The sequence below is a fragment of the Pogona vitticeps genome, chromosome 2 (genome assembly GCF_051106095.1).
Source record: "Pogona vitticeps strain Pit_001003342236 chromosome 2, PviZW2.1, whole genome shotgun sequence".
NCBI lineage: Eukaryota > Metazoa > Chordata > Lepidosauria > Squamata > Agamidae > Pogona > Pogona vitticeps.
Window position 1 is genome coordinate 176,273,679 of NC_135784.1, and position 19,289 is coordinate 176,292,967.

At 43.0% G+C, this 19,289-nt stretch overlaps 1 protein-coding gene across 2 annotated transcripts; it reads left to right on the forward strand.

Moving 5' to 3' along the window:
* Positions 1 to 23: 23 nt before the first annotated feature.
* Positions 24 to 18,320, forward strand: GPKOW (G-patch domain and KOW motifs). 2 transcript variants are annotated; one of them, XM_020797607.3, is made up of 11 exons: positions 24 to 231; positions 1,696 to 1,841; positions 3,269 to 3,408; positions 3,511 to 3,617; positions 10,422 to 10,632; positions 11,615 to 11,747; positions 12,241 to 12,376; positions 13,886 to 14,024; positions 15,079 to 15,148; positions 15,716 to 15,801; positions 17,673 to 18,320. In XM_020797607.3, the coding sequence occupies exons 1-11, from the start codon at positions 62 to 64 to the stop codon at positions 17,802 to 17,804; spliced, it is 1,470 nt and encodes a 489-aa protein (XP_020653266.3). In that variant the 5' UTR covers positions 24 to 61; the 3' UTR covers positions 17,805 to 18,320. The 2 variants fall into 2 exon arrangements, with proteins under 2 accessions (XP_020653266.3, XP_020653267.3); XM_020797608.3 differs by having other exon boundaries at positions 40 to 231; positions 1,696 to 2,067.
* The last annotated feature ends 969 nt before the right edge of the window (positions 18,321 to 19,289 follow it).

Genomic DNA, 19,289 nt, shown 5'->3' on the forward strand with positions numbered 1-19,289 from the left:
CCCCATGATGCTCCGGAATGACGTAGCCGGAAGCGCGGGTGGGACACGGAAGTGAAGGAAAATGGCGGAGGATACTGGAAAGGCGGCGGCAGCCTCGGTTGCTCCGGTGTCGTTTGGTTTCACCCGAACAACCGGGCGGAGGCGGTTTCTTTTCGTGACCGGGCAGGATGGCGCCGAACCGAAACAGGAACCCGATTTCCTGACTGCCGTGGAGGGCCGGGAGTTGCAAAGGTACGGGGGGGGGGAGGGAAGCCTTTGCGTGCGCATGCGTAGTGTGGAGGCGGCTTCATTGCTCTCCCGGCGGCTGGCTGGTGCCTGCGAGGAGGGGGCGGAGGCGGGTCTCCGGCGAGGAGGCTGTTTCGGGGCCAGGGGTTGGGATGGGCTTCTCTTGGGCAGCATCGGACGCCCCTGCTGTGGGGCTGGACGCATTTGCTTGTGATTGGCCATCCAACAAATCCTTGCACGTAGAAAGCAAGCATATGTGAAAGGGGTGGAGTTCCACCTTTGCTCTTTCCTGGGTCGACTGTTGATGTTTTCAGTCACGGGAGCTCTGGATTGGGAGTCTTGCATGGCAGACATGGATTCACGACCTCGGCTTGTCCCCAAGTGCTGCTCAAACCATCCCGTCACGATTAACTTATATATGTTGGGGGTTTGCCGGTACAGATCCAGAGAAGATAACTCTGGCGGTCTTAAAACCGTAATGGCCCTTCCTGATGGACCACGAAGGAGGGCGAGGGGAGTAGTAAATGATCACGATGTAATTAAGATGCATTCATTGCATTCTGTGGGGCGTGATGTTATTTGATAAAGGTCAGTGCCTAATCTTTTTCTTCATGCAATGCTATTAGTTGTTTGTCATTTAATTAAGTGTGGTGGATGCATTTCCTGTTTCTAGTTAGTCACCTGCAGAGGATTTATAGACATTACTTCTTTGTTGGGCTCTCATTAAGGCTCATGAGTAAAATATAAAGGTGTGCAGACAGATGGGAAAGAGTTGTGAAACTTGCCTACTTCTGTTTGCCTGCTAAGGCATATGTGCATATTTGCAAAGCCATAGAATATTTAAATCTGTGAACAATCTTGGGATGGTGTTGTTGTTGTGACCTCTGGGATGTTGTTTGTCTGCAAGTATTCTGGCCTCAACATACCTTTGATTAACTAGATAATGTTTGTACACAAAAAAGGTGACATTATAATGGCAAATCTAAGATAGTGTAAAATTAAACAGAGTGCCCATTTTGGTTAGAATAACAACTCACTATTGGCAATGTGGCCCAGTTCTGATAAGAATCTAGCAACGTCTGAAGTCACAGATTGTAGTCAGTATCCTGTTCCCTTAAACACAGAACAGAAAAGCAATTGTGTAAGGATCCCCTCTGCTCTGACAGGCTCCACATTGAATACCAGTTCTCATACCGGTTACAAGATTGGTTGAGTAGTTGGTCACACAACAAGGGAGGGTAGTTATGCAGTTGCCCTTCTGTTCACATTTAGGCAGGAGGATATTGGCCCATACATTTTGTTTAAGACAGATTTTTTAATTCTTTCACCTGTCATTTCCTAAAAGGCAACAGATGTGTGATAAAGGTGAAACTTGTCAGTGTTTCATTCTTTTCTAGCAGCCACATCTTTGTATAGATAAGCAAGTCCTGCCCATGTTTTTGTTTGATGTGTGCTGTGTTTCCTCTGCAGTGTCCGGCCAGCTCCACAACCAAAAGAGCTTGTCATTCCCCTGATCCAGAAAAACCAATGGAAGAAACCAGGGGCCCCAGAACCCCTCAAGGAGCAGGATGAGGTCAATGGCGTTGAAGCACAAGCTGTCCGAGAACTCATTGAAGGTGGGAACTCCTACTCGTCCTTTTTCATTTAGAGCTGCAACCTTTTCCCTCCTTGCAGCTCTTGTTTTTTCCTGTTATGACAAACTCTGATTTTCTGACTTGGAAGAGATGCAGACATCAACAGCAGTTTCAGTCCTACAAACTCAATCTTTGGCAGCACAATTGTCAGGAAACATGTCTGGCTGCTATTGGAATACAAAGCAGTTTGGGAGTACTGGTTCAGAAGGTACTGGCCTTTTGATAAATTTTCATTTGATTGACTGATAGCATGCCTTTCCTCCAAACTCACATGATGAATTAGGTAAAGGTTCCCCTTGACAGTTTTTGTCCAGTCGTGTTCGACTCCCCGTTTCCAAGCCATAGAGCCAGTATTTGTCCGAAGACAATCTTCCGTGGTCACATGGCCAGTGCGACTTAGACACGTAATGCCGTTACCTTCCCACCAAGGTGGTCCCTATTGATCTACTCGCATTTGCATGCTTTCGAACCGCTAGGTTGGCAGGAGCTAGGACAGGTGACAGGAGTTCACTCCGTCGCGTGGATTCGATCTTGCAGCTGAAGATCTACAGACCTTACAGCACAGAGGCTTCTGCGGTTTAACATGCAGTGCCACCACGTCCTACATGATGAATTAAAAAGGTATAAATGAAAGCACACATTATAATAATCACAGATAAACACATTAACATTGAGTATGAATAAATTCTGCTCATTTCTCAGCAGCCAGATAGTAGCCAAAAGAATGCTTTCATAAAAAAATATTTTACCTGGAGCTAAAAGAGGGAACAAGAAGGAACCAGCATGCCCTCCTTTGAGGGAAATACAGTCTGAGCCCATGACTGCCCCTTGGTCCCAAAATCTGTTGATACATACCAAAAGACTCTCCAGTTTCTTCTCATTAGTATCCTCTGCACAATTCCCCATTTTTTCCTTTCTCCTTTCCTTGTTTACAGTATTTGTTGCTTCTTTCCTTCTTGCTGATGCATTTTCCCTTATGCTGTTAAGCCCTTCAGTGCAAATACGCAGGGCCTTGCCCCATGGTCTTCATCTTTGCAGTCATACAAACCAGTTATTAACTTTTTGCTACCTGTCATCATCCGTCCTGCTCTCACTCCAGCCCTCCTTGTCTCATGTGGATTTACCCGGAGTTGAGGGTCAGTTGGATTTGATGGAGATGTGTCCTGATTCACAGTGACTGTTCAGGTGAAGCATAGAAATGCACTCCTTGGTGTGTGCTTGTGTGAAGGCGTGCCAACATGCTGTAGGTATCAGCTGTCCCGAGGTTAATGCCATGAGTCCACTTCCTGTTATTTATCTCCAGATATTGGCCTCGTCACGGAAACAAAAATTTGTCACTCTAAGCTTTTCCAGACTGCACTATGTGGCAGTTGCTTATGCTTTGGCTGGTTTGTCTCCTTCGTTTTCAGAATCCAAGAAGTCACAGGAGCAATGGGAGAGTGGCACCAAGGTAGACCCTGCCTTTTCCATTCCTCTCCTCATGCAGAACCGTGTCCCCGACGGCTATGAGGATGGAGAGAAGGTGGATGTCAGCCTGCGTCCAGACTCGGTAAGAGTAACAGTATGTCACCCAGGACAGTCAGTGGAACTCCAGGTCAGAAATGCTTGATTCATATCCTCCCTTCCCTTCTCTCTACTCTTTCCTTCATAGTCGACTGAGACAGATTATGAAGAGGTACCAGTGGAAGCCTATGGTCTTGCCATGCTGAAGGGCATGGGTTGGAAGGAAGGTGAAGGCATTGGGCATACCTTCAAGCAGTAAGTGTCCTGAGGTGGTGAAGGGAGTCATCTTAGAAACAGTAATTGTAGCCATGATCCTGTTAGAGCCAAACTGCTCAGGCAGTGAATACATAAGTGGCTTGATGTCTTTCCTGTTGGTGCAGAGGCATCTGAGGCCTCGGTGCACAAGTTAATTTTCTGAATAGATACCTTTGCTTCTCTAAGGGCAATGCTTGCAGAAGTGGAAGGTCCTACCTTACTGTACCAGCACAGTTTAATATATTTAGTTATAAATCGTATGTACGCTTTTGTCCTTGGAGCAGTCTAAGCAGAAGCAAAACCCCCTGGCTGTTGGTTCAGGGAGTCACTGCCTTGATTCCAGTAATGGGTGAATCAAGAGAAAGGAGAGGAAAGTGGGTAAGGAGGTGCTGGGATTCGGATAGTTATTGCACCCATCTTTGTATTTTGTACCCTATGTTTATTCATGTATCATCAAGTCAGTTCTGACTTACGATCTTTTCAGGGTTTTCCAGACACAGAGTCCTTATTTTTATTAATCCTGATAATATGACAGAGCTTTGTTAATATTCCTCTTTTATAATTGGGGAACTGAAGTTGAAAGCCACTTGCCCAGGGGTGCTCTGTGAACTGGTGGATGACTTACTTAGAGGATCTGGATTTCAACCTCAAGCCCTGGGGATCATATTACTAGAGCAGAAATTTTTAAATCGTGAGTCAGATTCCATGAGGATATAGGGTGCAGGATTTGGGGTGATTTGATACCCACCATGGAAGTCCCCTTTCCTTGGTAACTGATAGATGGGAACTTCAGCATTTTTGGGAAGAATATAAAGATTACATGGAAAGTATATTTTGATAGCTGGCATTAAGGAATAGTTTAAGTCTCATAAAGACCTAACGGAGTGAGCAGTTCTCCAGATGTTTCAGGGCCACAACTTCCAGCATCCCTCCCTACTGGCTGTATTGTCAGCCAGGTAGTGATGGGTATTGGGGACACTGAAACCAAAACCTGGGCATTCATCAGAGGAGAAGAGTAGACACAGTTCACACATAGTTAGAGGATAGCTTTTTTCCATTTGGCTTGCAATTGGCTGGGAATACCTCGCTGTGACGATCATCTCCTTGAGGCACCTACATTTTGTGCCCTCACAAAGCCTCCAGTCGTATTTTCCTTTCACTGCCACCAGTGGATTCCCTCAATCCACAAAATAATAACGTTTGATCAGACACTTGTATTGTGAATGCAAACAAAACTTATTTATTAAAGTGAAGCCAATTTATTAATCACAGAAGTTCTTCAGATGTACATACTATTCTCTTGCCATATAATTTCCACCTTCTCTATTTATCTTAACCAGTCTCTAACTCTATATCTCTTCTGACTAACTCTCACTGACTCTCTCACTCTGACTAACTCTCTCTCACCAACTCACTCTGATTCTCCTCCTCTCAGGCTCCGCCTTTTAACCTCTCTCTTGGCTCCACCTCTCAACCATATTAGCATAGACATGAATAATACATGACTTATACCTAACAAAGGGTGAACACTACAGACCTCCCCCGCTTAAATATGTTTGTTTGGGAGGGGAAACACATTTTTCATCCTAAACAAACACATAGAATTGCATAATAGCTACTTACCCTCTGGCACAATTTTGCAAACAATGCAATATCATATCTGTAATACAATATCTTCTCACTTTACACATTCCAATACAATTCAATAATATACTTTACCTTTTGGTGGGCACTTACTACATTTAATTTTGCAATCCTACAGAAACACGTTTTCATGAAAATTTTACATAGATAATTAAACAGTTAATCAATAGTCCATTTCAGTTTATTTTAGAAGTCCTTGCATCCTTCTCCACGTCTCAGTCCATCAATATTCAATCTTTCATCACTAATCACAACCAGAACATTTGTTATCCATTACCAATTTCGTTTATCCCCCCCATCAGTCATTTGGTTTTCAAAGCAAAGTACCAGCATCCACGCTCTGTGTCCCTCTGATGCCATGGATTACAAAGTCCAAGTCTTGCATGATCCCACTGTCATCAGCTTGGCACTGCACCTCTACAAATCCAATGTTCGATGCATCAGTAAAGATGACGAACTCCTGTTGTAGTCAGGTGTGCTGAGAACTGGGCTGGTTGTTAACGCCTCCTTTAGCTGGTCAAACGACTGCTGGCACTCGGTCCATCTGATGATCTCTGGCTCCTCCTTCTGTGTTCTTTTTGGTCGACTAGCAGTCATCAGGCCCTCTGATGTCCACTGGAAGTCCTCTGCTTGCCGTTTCTTAGTGAAGCCTGCTTTCTTTCTGGCTCAGGGCTTCACCTTATCAGCTGGAGAAAGGGTAGGCAGTTCCCTCTCCTTGTCCTGAACATTCCTGGATGTGTTCTTCATTGAAATGTCAGGACTTATGCCTTCCTCCTCACTCACAAATTTACCCGCAGGTACTTTTTTTGCAAAGTTTTCCCTCTGTGGGGAACCACTATCATGGGTCACTTTAAGATTCTCAGGCAAGTGTCTTTTAAGTGCAATCTTAAATGATTGGTTTGTTTTAGATGCACTGAGCGTGTTACCCGATTCTCTTTCTTCATTCATAGATACGCTAGGTAGGGGTTTGCCTTGCAAGGTTTTAAGGCGGCCTTTTCCAGCTGCAGAGCTAATTAGCACTCCAGTGCTGCTGCAACAATTTTATAGGTTCCGACCCTGCCACAAGCAATTTACAGTGGTGCCTTGCTTAGCGATCGCTCCATTGAACGACAAAATCGCTTAGCGATGGAGTTTTTGCGATTGCAAAAGCGATCGCTTTACGATGGTCCCTATGGGTATTTCATCTGAAATGGCCACTTGCCACTTTCCAGACCAATTCCTATAAGTTACTTGAACCTTTGATACTTCCGACACCACAGTTTCCTTCCCAATTCCTTTTAGGGTCATAGTTCTGCCTGAAATTATGTTGTCCTGAGCTATCAGATCTGAATGGGCGATGGAAATGTGAGAACCTGTGTCCCGTAGAGCAATGTACTTCTTTCCATCCACTACTATCTCTTCACCAGCGTTTATAAGAAAAGTATTGTCATTTTTGATGTAAAAACAATGGACTATTTCGGCTTCAGGTATCTCCTCAAGATCAGTAGCCTTGGTTGCCATGGAGACAGAACTACCATTGTTACAGCCTCCCTCAGTGACCTCAACTGGTCTTAAACAGTACACTTTCTTGGGCTGATTATCATCCTTTCCATTTTTATTCTTATTTTTCATACAATTTACCTGATAATGCCCGAACTCTCTGCAGTTATAACATAGTTTATAAGTCCTTCGCTCATTCTGAGGAGATCTGTTCAACTTTAAGTTTTCCTCAGGGTTCATTTGGGTCTGAGAACTAGGCCGTGCTAATTTAGGTGACGTACTACCCTGGCCTTCTTTCCTTGATGCTTTGCTGAGGTAATATTTATTAAAGAGGTTCTTATGGTTGTCCCAGTTTTGCCTGTTAAAATTTTACCTCAGAGAATCTGTACTCGAAACTCCCCAATGTAATCCACTGTTTCACCTGCTTCTAATAGATTTTGGGGATTTTTGTCCTTAACTAAATAACGCATTTCCCCAGGCAAAATAGAATAAAATTGTTCCAACCCAATCACATTTTTCATTTGCTCAAGAGAAGTGACATTCTCATGTTCCATCCATTTGTCCAAACATTGATGAAATATAGCCCCTATCTGAGAATAAGATTCCTCGGGCTTTTTGGTCAGGGAACAAAATTTTCGCCTCAGGTGTTCTGCATTGATACCAAACCTAGAAAATACTATTTTTCTATATGCTTCAGGATCTCTAGCCTGCTCCAGAGGCATCTGAGAATACAGCTCAGCTAAATCTCCACTTATTTGGAATCTCAAAACCATCATCCTTTCATCATCCTTAACGTTAAAGTCCCAGCAAGCCTGTTCAAATGATATGAGGAAAGATTCAAACCAGTCTCCTTTTCTATATTGGGAAAATTTCTTTAAGTCAAGTTTTGAGGGATTTCCCTCACTAGTTATTGTTATTACTATTATTGTTTTGAGCAGCCAATTCTAATCTTTTCATTTCCATTTGGAATTCCATTTTTTTAGCTCCAACTCCATTTGTCTGTTTTCTTGTTCAACTTTTTCTCTCATCTCTATTAGTCTTTTTTCCTGATCAAATGCCATTTGTCTGGCCTCTTGCTCAGCTTTTTCGCTCATCTTTATTTGTCTTTTTTCCTGCTCAATTGCCATTTGTCTGGCCTCTTGCTCAGCTCTGGCTTTTTCTAACTCTAATTGGTTTTTCAGAGCTAGCTCCTCTTATTAGGTTTTCAGAGCTAGCTCCTTTAGTCTAAATTCCTGTTCCAACTTCCATTTTTCAAAATCTTGGGAGCTTAGAACACTTTCTCTCCCTGAGGAACCCTCATGAGTCTCCTCCTGTTCCACCGCTAGAGGGTCTCCATTTCCCTCCACTTCCTGAGGTAAACTTTGTGCCTCTTGAAGATCAATTGCCTCCATTCTTAGCTTTCTAATTCTTTTGGTTGGCATGAGAATGTGTACTTATTTGATAAGAGCTGGTTTCTATTGCTGAGTTAGTCAGGCCTCTTTTAAAAACACTTTTTAAAACTGTTTTCTTTTCCCAGTGTTTTTCTGGGATACTATGTAGTTCTCACTTGGCAGCTAAAGATAGCTACACTTTTTCTGGCACCACACCAGCCATGATGTTTCTTGGTCTGAGACAACCTTCTTGCCTCCAAATATAAAACAAATTCTGTTTTAAAGCCACTGCTTTTTATGTTCCTTTCACCTCAGATCTGTTCTGACCCTGGCTTCTGCTTTTTATCCACAAGCGCTTCCTTAATACTCAGAGCCTTGGATTTTAAGCTAGCCCACTGGGTCTGATCAAATCCTGATGTAATCTCAAAAGGAATTTTCCCTTCAGAGTCATTCCCTATCTTAGTCCCCCCCCCCACATCTGGGATCAGAAGCCCCGCCACTAAGCTTTACCACTAAAGCTCTAGCAGGTAACCCACTTCTTTACCACAGACCTCTGACTAAAAGGTACTCTTGACTCAAAGAAAATTCACTTTTAACTCTGTCTTGACTGGATTCTTTCAGATCCCGCCACTGGGCACCAATTGTGACGATCACCTCCTTGAGGCACCTACGTTTTTTGCCCTTACAAAGGCTTCAGTCATGTTTTCCTTTCACTGCCACCAGTGGATTACCTCTGCCTCTGCCTAACTCTCTGACTCTGACTAACTCTCTCTCACCAACTCACTCTGAGGGATTCTCCTCCTCTCAGGCTCCGCCTTTTAACCTCTCTCTTGGCTCCACCTCTCAACCACATTAGCATAGACATGAATAATACATGACTTATACCTAACAAAGGGTGAATGCTACTTGTTAGGTATAAGTCATGTATTATTCATGTCTATGCTAATATGGTTGAGAGGCAGAGACAGGAGAGTCAGTGAGTTAGGCAGAGGCAGAGGCAGAAGAGATAGAGATTGAGTTAGAGACTGGTTAAGATAAATAGATAGAGAAGGTGGAAATTACATGGCAAGAGAATAGTATGTACATCTGAAGAACTTCTGTGATTAATAAATTGGCTTCAGATTAATAAGTTTTGTTTGCATTCACAATACAAGTGTCAAACGTCATTATTTTGTGGATTGAGGGAATCCACTGGTGGCAGTGAAAGGAAAACACGACTGGAGGCTTTGTGAGGGCACAACGTAGGTGCCTCAAGGAGGTGATTGTCACATTCGGTGGCAGATTGTCACAATTGATAACTTTATTTCCATTTGGCTTGCATTTGGCTGGGAATACCTGGCTAATAGCCCTTTTCCTATGCCAGCCCAAGAGGGAAGTAAGCTTATGGAATGTGTTCCTTGGCTATGGTCAGACCTCATGAACTCTCCGAGGATCATCAAACACTTCTATTTTGGGAGGCTTCTGTAAGTTTGGGTAGTATAGCCATAGAGTTTATCTGGCTGAAACATCAGGCAGCTGTTGGAGAGGCAGGAGGTAGCTGGGGTGCTGCTGAAATGCCATCCTCTGGCAAGTCACTTGATTGAATGGATAAACAGAATACATGGGCAAAGTGTTTTATCCAGCTGATAGGATGACTAGCTGTAGTCCAAGCTTTGACGGTTCTTCTACCTGTACAGGCATGAATCCCAAGGGCCCAGAACCTCATCCCACTACATATATGTTCAGTTGGCAGATTTTATAAATGGTTCACAGATTTTTAAAAAATGTGTATTTACAATATTTATATTTTTTTCTCACAAGTTAAGCTTTAATGTTTTTAAATTCCATAAACATACTAAATACTGTAGTACATTTTGTGCCTGCTCATTTAGTTCTAAGTGAAATATTTTATGTTGCTAAAACAGCAAAGTAAGTTCAACTTTGATGCAATATAGCTATAACATTTCACGTTTTCCCCAACTGTCCATGTTTTTTTTGGGTGTATGTGTGGGAAGAGTGAAGAAGGAACTTTTCCTATGCCTATAACATTTCTAGAAATCTCCAAACTTTCCTCCTTTACTGTGAGTTGTGGCTGTGTTACCTCTGAGGGCTGATCTTGTTGGACTGCGGCTTCCTTCATTCCTAGCCAGCACAGCCAGTGGGGATAGATTATGGGAGTTAGATGCCCAGCATGATGTGACTTCCTCTGTGACTCCATTCCTAAGCTAGTGCTCTCTTTCCCTTGTGCTGTGTTGGTTTCTGTTCAGGATGGGTGGAGTGTTGTGTCTCAGCCTGAGCGAAGTCCATGCTGTTTTTCCCCTTTTCTGTTCAGGGACGTGAAACCTCTGGAGAACCGCCTTCGGCCAAAGGGCTTGGGTCTTGGAGCAGACCGTTCGGCAGCCCAGGAGTTACAGCCCTCGGGACCCCGCCGCCCTCCAAAACCTGGTGAGGAGCCCCCAAAGGGCAAGGATGAACCTTTGGGCTTGGTTGCAGGGGGCGCTGTCTTCATTGAGATCGGGCCTCACAAGGAGCTGTACGGAAAAGTGAGTTACTCTTTTATTGTAATGGGTCTTGTTTCACTTTTTGCTCAGGCCAGTAGAAGAACCCTAATACTTGGGGTTCTGGATGTGAATGTGGTGGGAAGGAGTTTTTCTCATGGACATGTGAGTAATAACTAAGGAAGGCATAACCTAACGTTAGTCAGGATCCTATCCTGGATCTCCACATTCAGTATATGCACATTTTGACTGAATCAGAAGGAAAAGAAGGAATCTAGTATTTCTCTTTGCATGATAGATCGGATGATCTTACTAATGGACAGTTTGGAGACTGGTAGATCTGATTTTGCAAGATTTTGTGACTTCCCTAGGAAGAGGCAGGGTTCACAAGCCTGATACAGTCTCTGGTTCATCATTCCTACTCTGGAAACTTCTTGGTGCTTTTTTTTAAAAAATGGAAGTGGCCTGTGACATTAAGCCACACCATATGTTATTATTCATATTGGCATGTATTTTTTGCTACTCTGAGAGGAGATCACAATTTGTAAATTCTTCATATGAGGTTCACCCAATGTATTCTGGGAACTGTAGTTTTTGAGTTCATAAACTATTCTGAAAACCTCAATGCATCCTATTTTTCTTGGAAGTAAGGCAATATGTGATAGTTGAACCATTTTTCTATAGTAGAGGAAGATGTCCTGAACAATGAAAGTGATGACCCACTGCTGAGGATGTCCTTTTTTCAAGGATTTCTTATGGGAACTGCTATTTTTTTTGTATTGGAGAATGATGCCCTGAAGAGTAGTTTGTTCATCCCATTATTCAGAATATCCTTCTTTTCCTACTACAGAAAATTGATTGATCATGTCAAGCAGCAGTGTCTCTGGTTTGTAGTAGAGTCGTTGCTTTATTTGCCATTGTTACAGGTTGTCTTTGAAGCAGTTACAGGAACTCTGTCCCTTGCCATTTTTTGACTTTCATCTTGCTTCCTTGCAGTCACTGAGCATTGGCCCCTTGTCTTCCTCAGATTGAAGGCGTAGATGGAGATAATGCTCGTATCATGGTGAAATTGGCCATTGGTGGGAAAACAGTGACTGTAAGTCAGCATGGCGTTCGACCTGTGACGCAGAAGGAATATGATAAGCTTGCCAAAGATCTTAGTAAGTGACGGCTTTTTTTCCCCCGTGAAATCACAAAAATCCAAGAAGTATTGCTATCTCCCATTTTCGTTTTTGGGAATTGTTGGATAAAGGAAATCAAAAAGTGAAGTGTTATGCTAATATATTGCCCCATTTTGATTAAACCAGCCTCTGGGTAGTTGACAATTTGATTATGCAGGCTACGTCCCCCCCCCCCCCCGAGCTGGGTACTCAGTTTACCAGCCCAAGAAGGATGGAAGGATGGGTCAACCTGGAGCTGTCTACCTGAGTCCAGGACTGAACTCGGGTCGTAAGCAGAGTCTTTACTGCAGTATTGCAGTTTAGCCACTGCGGCAAGAGGACAGTGGTACAGATTTCTGCCATTAGTCTTCAAGTCAGATAAATAAGAATCTATCCATCGTGCTTTTGGGGATCGGTTTGAAAATTGTAGAAAGCCTTTGACTGCACCCTAGGCCAAGAGTCATCCTGTCTTTCTTGGCTTGTGTATTCACAGGCCGCCTCAGCAAGGCCCACAAAGAGAAAGAAGCAGCGCAGCGGAACGGGAGCAAGCTTGACTCAGATAACAGACTATCAGAAGACAAAAAGGGGGACAGAGACAAGAAGAGGAAACATCCAGCAGGCACAGACCGGTAATATGCTTGTGAAACAGGTGGCGTTAGCCAAGCGTGCTGCTGACCGTTCTGTGTTTGGCAACTCTGCTAATAGCCCCCTTGCTAGTGGCTACATCCAGGCTAGATCTGCCATAAAGCCTATGTACCTGCTGTGCGGGGATTTCCGCCAGAACTGCTGTCTGTGTAACTTTGCTGCAAGGAGTTGGCAGATTAGGTAAAGCAGTCAAGGTGGCAGTCTGGTTTCACAGCACACACTGTTTGTTTTAGGGTGCTTGGAAGTGACAGTAGTTGCTTAGCATGTGCTTAGTGGCTGCTATAGTGCTATTAATGAATCTGGAAAGAAATGCCCTGAAGTTCACTGTCCAATACCTTTTTAAGCAGTCCCCCCTCCCGTTCCCCCCCCTCCCTGATGTGTGCTCCAGGCTTTGTAAAAATATCTGGATAGATACTGTGCCATCTGAGTAATAGCATCTGCTAAATCATACTCCATATTTAACACTTGGATCATGCAGGGATGGGTCTCATGTATCTATGACACATCTTTTGTGGGTCCTACACCATACGTGTTGCTGAAGAATCTGTGGCCACCCCCCTTTCGGACCAGATAGGCGTGGTATAAATCAAATAAATAAATAAATTACAGTGGCATTCTCCCTTTCCCTGCTGCTTCCAAAAGGGCAATAGATGCTCCGCTCTGTGACCTCCCAAGGCTTTTTATGATGCAGGTAGACACTCCAGGATTCCTTTGTGGCACAGAGGGATGCTGCTTTTTCCATTGCATTTTGGTGGTGGCTGTAGATTTAGTTAGTAGTGGTGCAACTCACTATACATTTCAGGGAAAGGTCCAGGGTAGGCCCTTATTTCAGGATGCTGCTTGTTCTTCGTTTCATGCTTTCAAGTTGGCACTGTTTCACATGGATAATTCAACTGTAACCCTAAAAATAACATGTAAGGTAAATTGGTTATTGTTGCTCTTACTACATTGTGGTTAACAGATGAAGTTGCCTAATGCTACCCAATGCCAAGATCTCAGTATGGCTAAGCTTTGAACAAGGAGCTTCTTGATCTGTAGCTCAGTTTCTTATCTAGTTTGCTACACTAGCATCTGATGAACTCTTTAAGCCAGCAGAAATGGAAGAGTGATGTTCCTATGAGTTTTCTCCCATGTTTTGACATTTCCTCTATATCTGGACCAGAAGCTTCGAAAATCTTGCTGAATTTTTAATTTCAACGTAACTGGGTTATCATTTAGAGCAGTGATTCCCAACCTTCGGTCCCAGATGTTCTTGGACTACTTCTCCCAGAAATCCGGGCCAGGACAGCTTCAGGAGTTTTAGTCCAAGAATATCTGGGGACCCAAGGTTAGGAACCACTGCTTTAAAGGAAAGTTCATCTCTCGTGTCACCCACCCACTCGCTGTTATGTGCTATCACATCTGTTCTGACTTATGGTGACCCTAGGAATGAGTGACCTCCAAAGTATCCTATCATTACTGAACCTTTACCTCTTGGTTTGTTCTGCCTACAGAGATGAAAGTGCTGGAAAGCAGAGCAAGCGTGAGGGCAGCAGCCATTCCTCTTCTAGAACTCCTCACTGGCTGCGGCGGGACTTGCGGGTTCGCTTTGTGGATAAGCTCTACAAGGGGGGCAAATATTACAATACTAAGGTACTTAGAGCTGTTATTTTTTTTTCACCATCTGTTAATCTGTCTGCACTGTGATTCACAGTCATTTATGTTCAAGACTCAATTTTAAAAAAGGAGAATCTCCCAACTAGCAGGGCCAATCGGAACTATAGTTCAAAAAAAGTAACTTTTCTCAGTCCCTGTTTTAATTCTCTAGCATTATCATTGCACTTTACACAAGAAGCAACAGACCAATCTAAACCAGCTTTGTCTAGACTACTATGCCCTTCTAATGTTTTTCAGCTACAGATCTCTTCAGCTAGCTTGACCCCCCTGGTCAGGGATGATGGGAGGTAGTCTAGGCAATGTATTTGTGGGCTTGGTGGAAAGGGAGAGATAAGCAGGACTAATGCAACATGAAGAATATTGCATTGTCTATTTGGCTTGCATATACAGTCACACACCATGCAGTATTTCTGTTTCTGCTATCTGCAGAGGGGGCAAGGTACTCTAAAGAGCACAGAGGATCTGTATAGGCCTAATATCAGTTTACTTCAGTCTCATTCTTGTATGTCAGCAGATATATGGGTGGTTGCTTGGGGCAGTCATCCTAGCCTCATTTGATTTTTCTCCACGTAGACCTGTTGCATCCCAAATTAAGTACCTGTGTTGCTGCTGCCGTGTATTAATTGGACCTTGTTTGCTAGTGCCTAAAGTTTACTGTCATGAGGTAGTGGAGGCTCTTCTCAAGGCCGTGCCTCTGGCATATTTCAACTGAGGACTTAGTGGTTTGGAAGCAATCCACTTCTAAAGTATCTTGTCCAAATTTCTCCTCCACCTCAGAAGGAAGGAAGCTCTTTGAGAAAGCAAAACCTCAATGCTGTCAAGCAAAGTGGCTCTCCGAGTTAAAAACTGAGGTGGTCTGTCCTGGGAGAGGTCTGTGCAGTTTCAGACTGTGAATTATTGTTTCTCTGTTGAGAGACAATTCAATGACTTCACATCCACCTCATTAAAATTTCCAGTATATCCAGGTTGAACTGTACCCTCTGCATGGAGGCAAAATGACATGAAACCATGTATTGCCCTTCGTCCCTAGATGGTGATTGAAGATGTGCTCAAGCCAGACTCGTGTGTGTGCCGAACAGAAGAGGGTCGGATTCTAGATGGTGAGTGTGCTGCTGCTTCATACTGGCCTTCCTTTAGTTTTGAGACAATCTCTGCATAATTAGCGTAGAACTGAGTAAGCACCCCAGATTTTCCCACCTAGGAGTGTTCCTGCCTTCTAGAGCCTCTGAGAAGTCATTTTACCACATCCTCCCAAAAACTGTTTTAGGAGCCTTTCCCCGATACCCAAAAAAGTAAAAGCCCTGTTGTGGTCCTAGATCTATTCAGGAAGAACCCAAAATGTGACCAAAGGAGCCCATGTGTATGGGCAAAGGGTTGAGGGCATTCTCCAAGGGCTGGAGGTTTTTCCACCTCAGGAGAAATTTCTCCTCATTTTCAAGTACAGGAGAGTTAAAGGTGCAAACGTCTGCTTAGTGAACCTTCTAAAGGAGGGTAAGGAGATTCCCACAATGTCCATGCCTTCAGCTTTAGTTATGATTATGTGGGGAGGATGTCCAAAGGAGATTACCCAGTGTGGCTTCCATCAAGAAAGGGGAATTTAGGGAGTAGCAAAGGGTTCAGGTTGAGCTGCATCTCATTGTAGTCACTTATTATTATCTCTTCCATAGGGATCCATGAATCCATGTTGGAGACAATTATTCCTCGAAGCGATTCGAACCAGGTCATGGTGGTACTGGGGGAGCATTCTGGCCAGGTGAGTTAGAGCTCATTATGGCTTGATATCTGGCTCCTTAATGTGAGAGGAGAGTGAACCTAATGTTCAATTTGCATGAGAGTCATGGCATGTGTCTGATAGCAGAACACTTGTTCAAAGTACCTTGGAGAGGTAATGGTGCAGCCAGTTCAATGTGCCAAATTGTGGGGAGGAACTTGAGGTTTTCAAGCATTTGTCGTCAAATGTGACTGCATTACACTAAAAATTCAAATGCGGCTCTTGGTACAAATAGATGCAAATCAAATGTGTGAGGTAGCAGGGGATGACTGGATTGGCAGAGAGCAAGTCAAAAGAAAATATGCAGTTTTCAAAGATAGAAACTATAACATGGGCATACAGACAAGGACTGCAAGACATAATTCCTTTTGACATCCCTGCATAAGCGATATGTAGATTACATTAATGTTTCAGCATGACATATGTAGTTTTCCACCTGTTCTCCTTTAGCCCAGAAGATATTGCAACAAAAGTAGGCCTGGAGCCAGAGCAAGAGACTCTTTGCTTCTCCAGATGTTGCTGGATTCCAGTTCCCATCAACCCCTAGCTAACATTAATGGATTGTGGGAGTAGTAGTACAGTGGTGCCTCGTTTAACGATGTTAATTGGTTCCATAAAAAAATCGTTATGTGAAAACATCGTTAAGTGAAACACCATTTCCCATAGGAATGCATTGAAAACCAGTTAATCCATTCCAATTGGAACAGATTAATGCTTGCAATCATTAGCCCACCTCCTGAAACCTATGCGAACTTAATTTGGTGTTGTTCTGAGTCGTCGTTAATTTTTGGTGATTGTTTTTCTCTCTCATTGAAAAGCATTGGACCGTCCGTCCAATGCTTTTCAATGAGAGAGAAAAAAATCACCAAAAATTAACGAAGACTCAGAACAACACCAAATTAAGTTTGCGTAGGTTTCAGGAGGTGGGCTAACGATTGCAAGCATTTAAAACAGGTTTCTAACAGTTTAAAACACTTTTACAGGAGCGAAAAAGGGACATCGTTAAGTGAAATTCCGCCATAGAGAACATGGTTAAACGATGAGGGAAATTCCTCAAAGAAACCCACTGCTGTGTGAATTCATCGTTGTATGAAGCAATCGTTGTGCGAGGCACCACTGTACATTAATATCTAGATGTCACAGGTTCTCCAGCTGAGCATGAAGCCAACATCTCTGTACTGTGGTTGAACGTGTTTGTTTCTTGTTTCCCTGCTCTGGAGTTGCCTTGTGTAATGTCTATAAAGTACACAATGACACCACTCTACTTCATGAAAGGATTAGAGGTCTGGGAATTTGCAGGGGATAGACAAACTTTTGCAGACTGGAACAAACGTCTTTTAGTACAATTGAATGAGAGGTTCCCGTGAACTGTACCAGTTGATGAGATCTGGACATACAAATGCCATGGCATGAAGAGAAACAGCACTGAAATGTAATGATCAAATTTCACTGTAAGCATGCAATATAAATGTATTCTTTAAATGTATTTAACGTGTAAATTTTAAAAACAAGAAAAAGAAGGCTATAATATATCTTGGCACAATATAGGCAGATGTATACAATGTGTATAGAAAGAAAAATATATCTGTCCAGGATGAGGACTATGTGGTTTCCAGTGGGGGCGGGCGCGCTACAGGAGTGATGGGAGGTGTAGTCCTAAAAGAAAAGAAAAAAAAAATGGAACGCTTACAACCAATCCTAACAATCAGTGATTCTGGTTAGGGTTGATGAGAATTTGAAGATCAGCAACATTGGCTGGTTCAGAGGTTCCTCATCCCACTATGCATGACTGTGCCTTTTCCCTAGAGACCTTTGAAAGCAATCTATTAACTAATTTTTCTCTCTCCCATTAGGTGGGCCACATATTACGTCGAGACAAGGAACAGAGCCGTGCTCTGGTGCAGCTCCAGCAGGATGAGGAGAAGCTGCTGTCACTGGATTATGATGCTGTCTGTCAATATGTTGGTGGTTCAGAGGACGAATGAACCTCTCAGCCTCACTGCCATACACAGCATCTGCAGGACTCCTAAGACCTAACATAACAGGGGGAAAAACAGTATAGGACTGTGAGCAGAGAACAAGACTGTCTCCCTATTAAGAGCAGATGCTCTGTTGTTTTTGTTTTTTAAATGAAGGCTAAATATGAGGTTACTTGGATTTTCACCAGTAACGGTGTACTAATTTCTGGTTTCTAAACCATTGAGCTAGTACTCAAGTACCTGATTATCAAAGGCTGCCAAACATACTCACTGAATGAAGTTTAGACCACCGCTAAAAAGTTACAGGCCAACTCTGGTTCCAAGGCTGGCCTGAGAACAATGTGACTTACATCAGTCTGATTCAGGTCTAGCATTTGAGTCTGGATTTTTAGCCCCTGGGTTCTGATCTTGAGAATAACTAGTGCATTCTGTCTGTTGAAATACAGGAAAAAGACTGGTGTGTTTTTGTGTATAAAATATTTTGCTCTTAAAATAAAGGGAAAAAGTGCTTTGAGCATTCAAGGGTTGAATCTGTGCTTCTTCACCTCTGAATTTTCCCAAATGACACACACATTTACTAGCACATCTGTGTAATGCTCAGCTTTCCAAGATCTTCAAGCAACTAACGGGCAGAAGAGACACTTGCTGCAATACACAGCACCTTGACCGGCTCACTTCTTAGCCTGGCATAACCAAAATAAGGTTGTAGCACTTTAAAAGAATTTTGAAGTCCAGACCTGTGCAAACATGGGCATTAAATACAATGCCTGATGTGTCTTGATGTCGGTATCTGTGCATTCTGAAATCTAGAAAACTTTTGTTTAAGCAACTATCTAAAATCAACATGTGTGAACACTGACTAGTGCCACAATAAACTTGGAAGATCCAAGTATTCTGTAAATCAGCTTTTTGGGGTATCGGGTAGTTACATTTTTTTTACATTAAATTGTAACAAACTGTAAGTAGACACCTTGTTTTTGCTGTTCTCTATGCTGTAGTTTGAGTTTGTCTGAAGTGCAACAGACAACATAATTAAGCTGTTCTAGCTGTGATCCCAGATTCACAAAGGCAAATTATCCTCTTCTACCAATTTTCTTACACAGTATATGACATACCAGCTTGCCTTTCTTGGGGTTTTTTGAGTCAGGCTTTGCTGCTTTTGACGGATGTTTGTTTACCCACACGGTTGTGGTTTGAGCATTGTACGAGTCACATAACCACTGAATTATGTGCTTCCTCATTCTTTCTGAATTAGCCAGTGGTGGTTTTTTTGCTAATTCTCAAAGGAGGTCAAAAACATGCATGTAAATCTAGGTTGGGCAAGTATGAACCTTCAGATATTGTTGCACTGTAATTCTAATAAATTCTATCTAGCATGGCTGATGGTCAGGGATTATGGGGGTTGGTTCAATAGAGCTGATGGGAGTTGTAGTATCAACAACCTCTGCAACAGGTTTCCCACACCTACACCAGGGTGAACTGAAAGGCAAA

Excerpts from the sequence above, each read along its gene's own strand:
- GPKOW (XM_020797607.3), top strand. The coding sequence starts at position 62 with ATGGCGGAGGATACTGGAAAGGCGGCGGCAGCCTCGGTTGCTCCGGTG. Across the intron at positions 1,842-3,268 it reads TGTCCGAGAACTCATTGAAG|AATCCAAGAAGTCACAGGAG; the intron begins GTGGGAACTCCT and ends CTTCGTTTTCAG. Across the intron at positions 15,802-17,672 it reads TGGGGGAGCATTCTGGCCAG|GTGGGCCACATATTACGTCG; the intron begins GTGAGTTAGAGC and ends CTCTCCCATTAG.